Source organism: Heptranchias perlo, chromosome 2, assembly GCF_035084215.1.
Source record: "Heptranchias perlo isolate sHepPer1 chromosome 2, sHepPer1.hap1, whole genome shotgun sequence".
NCBI lineage: Eukaryota > Metazoa > Chordata > Chondrichthyes > Hexanchiformes > Hexanchidae > Heptranchias > Heptranchias perlo.
In genome coordinates, this window is record NC_090326.1 from 32,479,052 (window position 1) to 32,488,301 (window position 9,250).

General features: G+C 41.6%; 1 protein-coding gene across 2 annotated transcripts in view; it reads left to right on the forward strand.

Moving 5' to 3' along the window:
• Positions 1 to 9,037, forward strand: part of si:dkeyp-120h9.1 (Y+L amino acid transporter 2-like) — a 95,321-nt gene extending 86,284 nt beyond the window's left edge. For both annotated transcript variants that reach the window (XM_068001683.1, XM_068001682.1), the window contains exons 9-10: positions 2,456 to 2,639; positions 4,302 to 9,037. In XM_068001683.1, the coding sequence (XP_067857784.1) occupies positions 2,456 to 2,639; positions 4,302 to 4,381 (264 nt within the window). In that variant the 3' untranslated portion in view covers positions 4,382 to 9,037. The remainder of the gene's footprint in view (positions 1 to 2,455; positions 2,640 to 4,301) is intronic.
• The last annotated feature ends 213 nt before the right edge of the window (positions 9,038 to 9,250 follow it).

Here is a 9,250-nt window from a genome sequence, read left to right on the forward strand (position 1 = left end):
AATTCTACTGCTGCTGATGGCCCACAGTGCCTCGGTTTCGAGCTGCTCGATCTATCCCACTTAGCTCAGTGATAGTGCCACACAACAATGTGAAATCGGGACTTGGTCTCCACAAGGACTAGGTGGTGTTCACTCTTACCAATGGACAGTCACATCTGCAACAGGTAGATTGGTGAGGACAAGATCAAGTAGATTATTCTTGTTGGTTCTCTCACCAGCTGCCACAAGCCCAGATTAGCAGTTATGTCCTTCAGGACTTGGTCAGCTCAGTCACTGGTGGTACCACCGAACCACTCTTGGTGATGGACGTTGAAGTTCTCCACCCAGAGTACATTCTGTGCTTTTACTTCCTCCAAATGGTGTTCAACATGGAGGAGGACTGATTCATCAGCTGAGGGAGGGCGGTAGGTGGTAATCAGCAGGAGGTTTCCTTGCCCATGTTTGACCCGATGCCATGAGAGTTCATGGGGTCCAGAGTCAATGTTGAGGACTTCTGGGGCCACGTCCCCTGACTCTGTACCACTACCTCTGGTGGGTCTGTCCTGCCGGTGGGACAGGACATACCCAGGAACTGTGATGAAGTCTGGGACGTTGGCTGATAGTCATACTCATAGAATCATACCTATGTCAGGATTGACTAGTCTGAGAGACAGCTCTCCCAACTTTGGCACCAGTCTCCAGATGTTAGTGAGGAGGACTTTTCAGGGTTGACTGGGCTGGGTGTGCCTTGGTCGTGTCCTGATCCGATGCCTTGGTCGCAGCCGAATGGTCTGTCTGGTTTTATTTATTTTTTCCCTTTCTTGCAGTTTGATACAACTGAGTGGCTTGCTAGGTCACTTCAGAGTGCAGTTAAGAGTCAACCATGTTAGTGTGGGACTGGAATCACATGTAGGTCTGACTGGGTAGGGTACAGATGGCTGGTTTCCTTCTCTAAAGGACATTTGTAAACTAGATGGGTCTTTACGACAATCTAGCAGCTTCATGGTCACTTTTTACTGGAACCAGTTTTTATTTCCAGATTTTTTTAAACTGAATTCAAATTCCCAGACTGCCATTGTGGGATTTGAACTCGTGTTCCCCGGATTATTAAGCCAGTAATATAACCACTGCGCTATCCTCCTCACCGAGGCAGCTACAACTGGCACAGGCACGATTGGCCAAATAGCAGCCTCCTGTCCCAAAATTTCTATGGGGGTAATTTTTACTTTGTGATTGGGCAGTAAACTGGCAGAGCGGTCTGCCTGCCCATCATGGAAGTGGAAATTGAGCACATTCTATAAACAGGCAAGTGATCCACTCTGCCAGTTTACTGCCCAAGTGGTGAATGTAAAAATGGTCCCCTATGACTCTAAATATGCTGTACTGGAATCCCACTGAGTTTACTTTCTTTTCATTTGCATCGAGTCAAAACTATGTGGAATACAGAAACACTGCTTGTGGAAACAAAGTCAAAATTCAAATATCCTCACCCAGGCTGATTTGGCAGAAGTAAAATTACTCCTATAACTTTCTAGATTAGTAGTGCTTTTTACAGGTCTTTTTTTTTGCTATGTGTATCTTTGTGTAACACTAACTAGCATGTCCAAGCACTGCTGCTGTTTGGACTTGTGTACACCCAGCATATAAGTTCAGACTGTGACTTCAGAGGAACTAAACTTCAAATACCCAGGCTCTGAATTCACTCAATGCCCATCTTATTTGAAGTTAATGTAAGTGATCATTTGAAGTGGGCACAGTAATTGTCTGGTAAATGATAGCTTGGATCAGTGGGGGCACACCTGCTTTTGAGTCAGAAGGTTGTGGACTTATGCCCCACTGCAGAACTCAAGCACGTAATCTCAGCTGACACTGTAATGTAGTACTTGTAGGAGTGCTGCTTTGTTGGAGGTGCTGTCTTTCAGATGCAACGTTAAACCGAGGCACCGTCCACCTTAATGGATGTAAAGGACCCCCTCACACTATTTGAAGAAGAGCAGAGAAGCTCTCCCAATGTCCTGGCCAACTTTCCTCATGACCAACACCACCAAAAACAGAATAACTTCTCATTCATCTCATTTGCTGCTTGTGGGATCTTGTGTACAAATGGCAGCTGCAGTCGGTGGCAGTGACTACACTTCAGTGATGTGAAGTGCTTTGGGATGTCTTGAGGGCATAAGGCATTGTATAAATGGAAGTTCTTACTAAAACCTCTGAAAGGTTCTTCTGTGACTTTAAGAATTAGTCTTTGCTTATTGGTCATAAAATAAAACCTTGTGAAATTGATGTGAAGAGTGTGGCATGGGGGAAATTAATTAAGGGTTTTTTTTTCTGCAAATGACACACAAAGCAAAAAAGACTACCACAAGGCACTACTTGATAAGAGGTACTTAATATAAAATACATAATGTACATCTCAGCAAAGCTCCTTCTCGTCAACTATCATTTATAATTTCATCACTTGTAATTTTTTTTCCAGCTCAGCTTGTTTTTCCCAATTGTGTACTGCCTGTGCAGCTTGTTTCTTGTGGTGATGCCCCTCTACAGCGACACCATTAACTCCCTGGTTGGGATTGCAGTCGCACTCTCGGGAGCTCCAATCTACTTTTTCTGTGTTTACCTCCCCCCTGAGAAGCGACCCAAGTGCCTTGAGAAACTATTACGTAAGTTCCACAGTTGATTACTGCTTCTGATATCCGTGCAGTAGGAAGTCTTGTGTCTAATTTGCTTCATGTGCTCTCGTTTTCCTATTCTATAGTTTGATTGGGAGAATCTGACATGGTTTGCGAAATGGAGCACTTTGAGTGTGTGTGGGGATTGGTGTCCTTTTGTATTTAGTTTACTGGGGCTTGTATGTCATCACTAATGAATTCAGGTTATGTGCACCATGAATCCAAATTTTAATATGTAATTGCTGTTTAAAAATAGTTCACTTTTGTGTGTGTGTAATGTTTAGTAGTGGAGGGCTACCAATTTGTACTGTACTGAGGAATTCAGATTGAGGGCTGATCTGAAGGATAAAGTCACAGGTGGCTTCTTGGTATAGTATAAGCTCATGTGTTGCTGAAACTCTCATCCATGCCTTTGTTACATGTAAAGTCGACTGTTCCAATGCTCTCTTGGCCGGCCTCCCACTTTGAACTCATCCAAAATTCTGCTGCCTGCATCCTAACTCGTGCTGAGTCCCGTTCTCCCATCACCCCTGTGCTCGCAGACCTACATTGGCTCCTGGTCTGGCAACGTTTTGATTTTATAATTCTCATCCTTGTTTTCAATTCCCACCATGGCCTCGCCCCTCCCTATCTCTATAACCTCCTCCAGCCCTACAACTCTCCGAGATTTCTGCACTCCTCCAATCCTGGCCTTTTGTGCATCCCCGATTTTAATCGCTCCACCATTGGCAGCTGTGCCTTCAGCTGCCTAGGCCCTAACCTCTGGAATTCCCTCCCCAAACCCCTCCACCTCTCTACCTCACTCTCTTCCTTTAAGATGCTCCTTAAAATCTACCTCTTTGACTTAGCTTTTGGTCACTTGTTCTAATATCTCCTTACATGGCTCGGTGTCAAATTTTGTTCGACAATGCTTCTATGAAACGCTTTGGGATGTTTTACTACACTAATGCCACTATATAAATGCAAGTTGTTATTGAAGTTCATTGTTGCTCTTTAATCAGTTTGAGCCAATTCTGTCATTTCTTGCAGCTTCTGTTAATCATTGCCTGGGCTCTGACTAAGGTGCTGGTCAGTTGTTCCCCATCAATTGTTCGAATGTTGTGTGGGTATCCTGAATGGGATCCAACTGTGCACCATCAGGCTTGGTGGTGATGCCGCCAATCAGAATGCTTTCTTTTCAGGCATTGTGATTGAATTGCAAGTTAGTTAATGAAAGGAACAGCCTCTGTACTGCGGGTTAGCAAAGTGTGCACACTAACTAGAGAAACCTGCTTCAGCAAGGACTACATCTGTCTGCATGCTGTGATCAAACTGCATCTGTAGATTTGAAATTGCAAGTATTTACATGTATGGTCCTGTAAGTAAACCCTACAAATAAGCAGGTGTAAATCTCTCTCCCCTATCTCTTGCTGTTGATATTCTCTCTTTTGTTACATAAATATGAACCGTACACATATTTGTTAGAATTACATGTGGGAGGCTGAATTTTTCACGATAACAGTCCAAAGTGAAAATGGTTACAATTTGTTATTTTTTAATATACTTGCAGTGCAAAGATATAAAGTTTATGTGTTTAGCTACTTAATACTTTTCTAGGATTGTGGTAAGACCCTGCTATTAAAAGCTGCTGGTTGATTTTTTTTTTCTCTCTAGGTATCTTCTCTTTGTACACTCAGAAGTTGTCAATGTGCTGCCTAACCGAAAACGAGTTTGAAGATGACAAGGAATCTTAACCAAAATCTACCTAAAAACTGTTCGATACATGGCACAAGACATCGTTCGTGCAGACACCCAACTCTCATGTCGTTAAAACATGAATCCGGCAGACTTAAAACTTGATGATCAAAATGCTGGAGCTTCCACTATTGGAATATTTCTCTTGTATTAATGCAGCGTTTTCTTAAGCATACTCGTCCCCCTTTTCATAGAAGAAAATAATACTCATCATAAATTTTGATTTTTTTTTTGTGTCCATTTTCATCCTGCTATGGAGACTGTTAACTTTGGTCTCTCTGCTGAGCTGCTATGGTGACATTAGTGACGGGGAAAGTCCTGGAGTGACTAACAGGTAGTGTGGATGTGACCTAAAAGCCACTTCAGAGCTGCCCAGTGCTGGGAAACCACAGTAAAGCTGGGACTACCGATTCCCTGGTCTGCAGTGTGGTTTTCAGGAGTCAGAAAACTCTGGATGAACTCCTGCTTTTTTGAAGTTGCACCCCTTGCTGTTTGAGATGGAGCTTGTCTGGGACATTTCAGGACAATCCCCATAATTCACACCACTGGAGTGACCCAATTCGAGAGTCTCCATAGCAACATGAAGATTGACTTTTTTTTTAAAAGTTAAGTTGCATTTAATGTTTTTTTTAATATAAAATGAGGAACACATGGCACAACTTTTCTTGTTTAAACAAATGAACCTGTTATATTGATTAAATTCTGAATCTGTTCAGTCTGGAGCGGGCTTTTCCAGGATATTGACACTGCCTGATTCTTAATGCATTTTCCAGAGAGCTTGTGTTAGAAATAGCTGCAGCCAGAATATTGTAGAATAATGCCACAGAATGTGAAATGCTAGAAAACTCTGGTCCAACATCCAGTTAAAATAACCAGGGAAAGAGGTGCAAATAGCAGAACACTAAATTTGCACAAATATTATGTGACCAATGGTTTTAATACATTCCGAAAAAAGAGTGGGGATTATGTGTAGTAATTGAAGGTAGCTTGTTTGTAAACTTTTTTTTATCTATGAGCAAGTTTCCAACGGTTATAGTTTCTAAGTAAACTTAAATGCTTTTAAATTGTAACACATCTGTAGACGATCACAGCCTGATCCTGTCCTCACCCAATATTCACATATGTGCACTTTCCACCAGGGGTCACTGGAGTTTGATCAGGGTGAGGAGCCTTGGCTGCCTTTTCCTTTCCCTAGCCCAGGGGCACTGAGGGCCACTGTAGTGCCAACCCCGCTGAGGTTATCTAATTTAACACCAAGACTGGACGTATTTATTATAGGATAATCAAACAACAGGGAAACTACTCGGAACATCTTGTTTCAAGTTTGATAGGACCTGTGTTTGTGTAGGAGCTAAAACTTCTCTCCTTATTTGGGTTTATTAGGCTGTCAGGAATGCAGCAGTGGAAGGGCCCAAGCAATTATGGACTATACTGATCTAGTTCAGTATTTTCTGCTGATCTGTTGAGGAATATATTAACGTTATTACATCTGAAATAAAGTGAGTTTTAAAAAAAAACAAGTCCTGTGATGCTCAAATAATTCTATTTTATGTTCAGCATTTAAACTGTTTACAGATCCATTTGTATGTATTCTGTAACTGGGCACAGGCACACATCTTAGAGTGAATTGTTTTGTGGTTCAGACAGCTGAGCAATAGAAGCTTTTGGACCAAATGGGCTATTCATTTACCGTGTGTTCAGATCACAATTCTACAACTCAGGTACAGTGGAACAATGGCTAACATCCATTTCCTTATTGTGGGATCCAGTTGTGGTCTCTTTCCCCCCCCCACCCTGCCCACTCCCTCCAATTTACTTCTGTATAGCGTTGATGCAAGTTGGTTTTACTGACATTATGACAATTAACCACCTGTTGGTTCGGAAATTCAAGTGCACTTGCTAGTGTCCTGTTTGTGCACCGTGGCCAAATTTAGCTCTCCACTCCGCACACCAGCCTTGGTAATACATTGTCTAATCATGCATTTTTTTATTGATCCAAAGGGAAGTGACTTTGATTTGTCACTCCATCCAATCATAGTCAGAAATGTGTAAAATGAGGAAATTCAGTTTGAGTTCAATGGGTTTCTGCCTGATTAGGAAATCTTTCTGCTGGTGTCTTGAGCTGTACGGACACTGCCAGGTGCATTGTGTCACTCATACTTAGTGTGTGGGACTGTTCACCAATGTGAGTCTCGAGGTACAGCAGAGACTCTTAAGCTGTTTGTAGGTAACTTTTCAAACACAAATGGTCTTACATTTTCTATTTTATCTTGATGTATAGTTTGTATTTTTGAGGTATTATGTGTGAACTAGTGGTACTGCTGTTTGTACTGTAATCCGTTCACCTTACTGACACTGGTTCAGAATCCAGGAAAACCAGACAAGATCATCGTTGGTTGTTAATGGTTTAAGAATTTAGTGCTATCTTTTGCTATGTAATTGTATCTTCGTGTAGTTTTATCTGACTACAGATGGTTATAAAATAATGTTGTTGGCGAATACAGGGTATGAATCACTTTCTGTAGATGTGTACAAATAGCAATAAAAAGACTAGCAGCGTACAACTGCTTTGAGTATTGAAACTTAAGGGATGGTCTCAAAAGTATTAACTGCTGCCTTTCTCTAAATTTAAAGGTGATTTTTGAATGTGATTTTCAAATATGAAAATGTAAAATTCCAATGGTTTATGCCGGCTTGCTATTACTTGCCTGGCTTTTCTCCGTCCTTTCCTTGTTTCCTTTCTTTCTCCACTAAGTTCTTCTCCTCTTGTCCCCTTCTATCTTTCTACTGAGTTGCTTTGGAGACCAGAGTCGAGTGTTGTGCTGTGAGAGGCGAGTCCTTGGTGGAGATCATCTGTAAGCACTTAGAGCTATTTCACCAGTACTGGGGAGCATTGGAGTAATGTAGCCCTGATTCTCACTTGGATAGTAAACAAAAGCAGAAAAAGAATGCAAGAGGTGGGATGAACCAGTGAGAGATGTGGTGAAAGTGGAGTTAGAGTTAGAGTAAGAGATGCAGGCAGAGACCTCCCTCTCTATTAGTACAGACAACCTGCTTGCATGCAAGTCTTTCCAAAGTAGATCTGAGGTTCCCTACAAGTGCAAGTGATCTTCGCTCCATCAATATGTTCTTGTACGGGCACCAGTTTCTGTATCAAATGTTATTGGGAGCAAGATGTTGAGAAAAATCATGTGAAAAGGGCCAAAATTTCATTTCCAAATCCTTAACAAAAGTGGATCTCGAGCAACCAGCACTCTGAACACCCTACATCTAGGGGCAAAGTGCACATTTTGAGGTCACTCTTAAGGTTGCATGGCATTTAGGTTAGCTCCTTTACTACCACCTACTAGGGATGGACATTTGGAACATTCAGATGTGGATGTCTCCTAACATCTTGTATTTTTATTGCAAGTGTAGACGCAGCCCAATTTTCTGTCACACCAAATGTTTCAGACATTAAGATTGTAATGGGTGTCGGTGCCTGGGAGTGACTTATAAGGAACGTGCATTTTTCTTCTTTTCTTTGTGTTGTCCAGTTTCCATGATAGTTTGATGTATGAGTTCCTGGCCATTTAGTTGTGGAGATACTTCTGATTCTGAATAGTGAGGTGGCAAAGATTTGGTGAGAGGAGGATGGAGAATAGAAACATGGTGGATTCAGACAGGTAGAGTGAGATTGTGCTGGGAAAAAGCAACTGGCTTGAATGCAAATTTTCCAGGGCAGATCTGAGTTTCACAGAGATTGGTTTGATGATGCAAAATATTTTTTTTCTGGGTGAGTTTAGAGTATGCACCGAATGCTGATGGCAGAAGGGTAATGTGAGAATGTGTCTGAGTTACTAACAGTTCTGGGAAAGGGATGGAATATGTTCTAGTTCCCAGGTAGTCAGATGTAAATGTGTCTACCTTCTAAGGGAGATTCTATGGTGTCTAAGCTTCTGCCTTTGTGAGCCACGTAGGTGTGTACCACAGAGCCTCTGAGGGCCACATGTTAAGTTTAAATCCATGTTCTGTTAATTTGTATATATCTCTAGTTGCTGATGCTAAAAGACCTTGATGTTCTGATTTAGAATTGATCCGTCAACATAAGAACATCCATTTCCAAACCTCCAGGCACTTAAAATTGAAATGGGACAAAACAGTGAGTAAGAAATATAACCGCAATTGTGACTGGGCTGCCTGAGCTTTGGGGCTGAGTTGCCAGTGCTCATGGGTCACAGTTGAGGCTCCCCTAGGTTAGAGAGACTGTTTTCAGACTTCCAAATCATTAAAATTCTAATTTTGAGGTCTCAAGTCTCAATTGTCCCAAATGCTCAACCCTTCCATGTGTATTACTGCGAAAACAATTTCATAGTTCAGTATTAGCAAGTTGTCATGTATGTGCAGCAATCTCAGCACAGTGACATGGGTCTTATAGGATCTGCAATTGCTGTTGTAATGCCTTTTTACTTTGTTTCTTAGTAAATGCTTGGAACTATATGGGACTTCAAAATATTGCCACTAGGTGGTGGGTTTGGAATGTAAAGTGTTGCTGCTGCAGTCATTCTCAGTACAAAGTGATAAATTATCCTGTCAATTACGTTAATAGGTTTGTTATGTAGTGGTGTGCTGTTACATACTGTGGTCCTGCATCAAATAAACCTTTAAACACACAATGATGTAACATTCACTGTATTTTTATGTAAAATATTTTAATTTGACAATGAAGCTATAAATATGAGAACCGGCAAGGATCGTATTACTAGAATATAATATAACTAATCCAATGCATTGGCTGGATGGTGTGACGCCACAGGGCCGGTATCTGGTACTAGTGTGAGATCCTGATTCAATCTCCCCAAGGACTGAAACTCCATACTGCCTTGAAT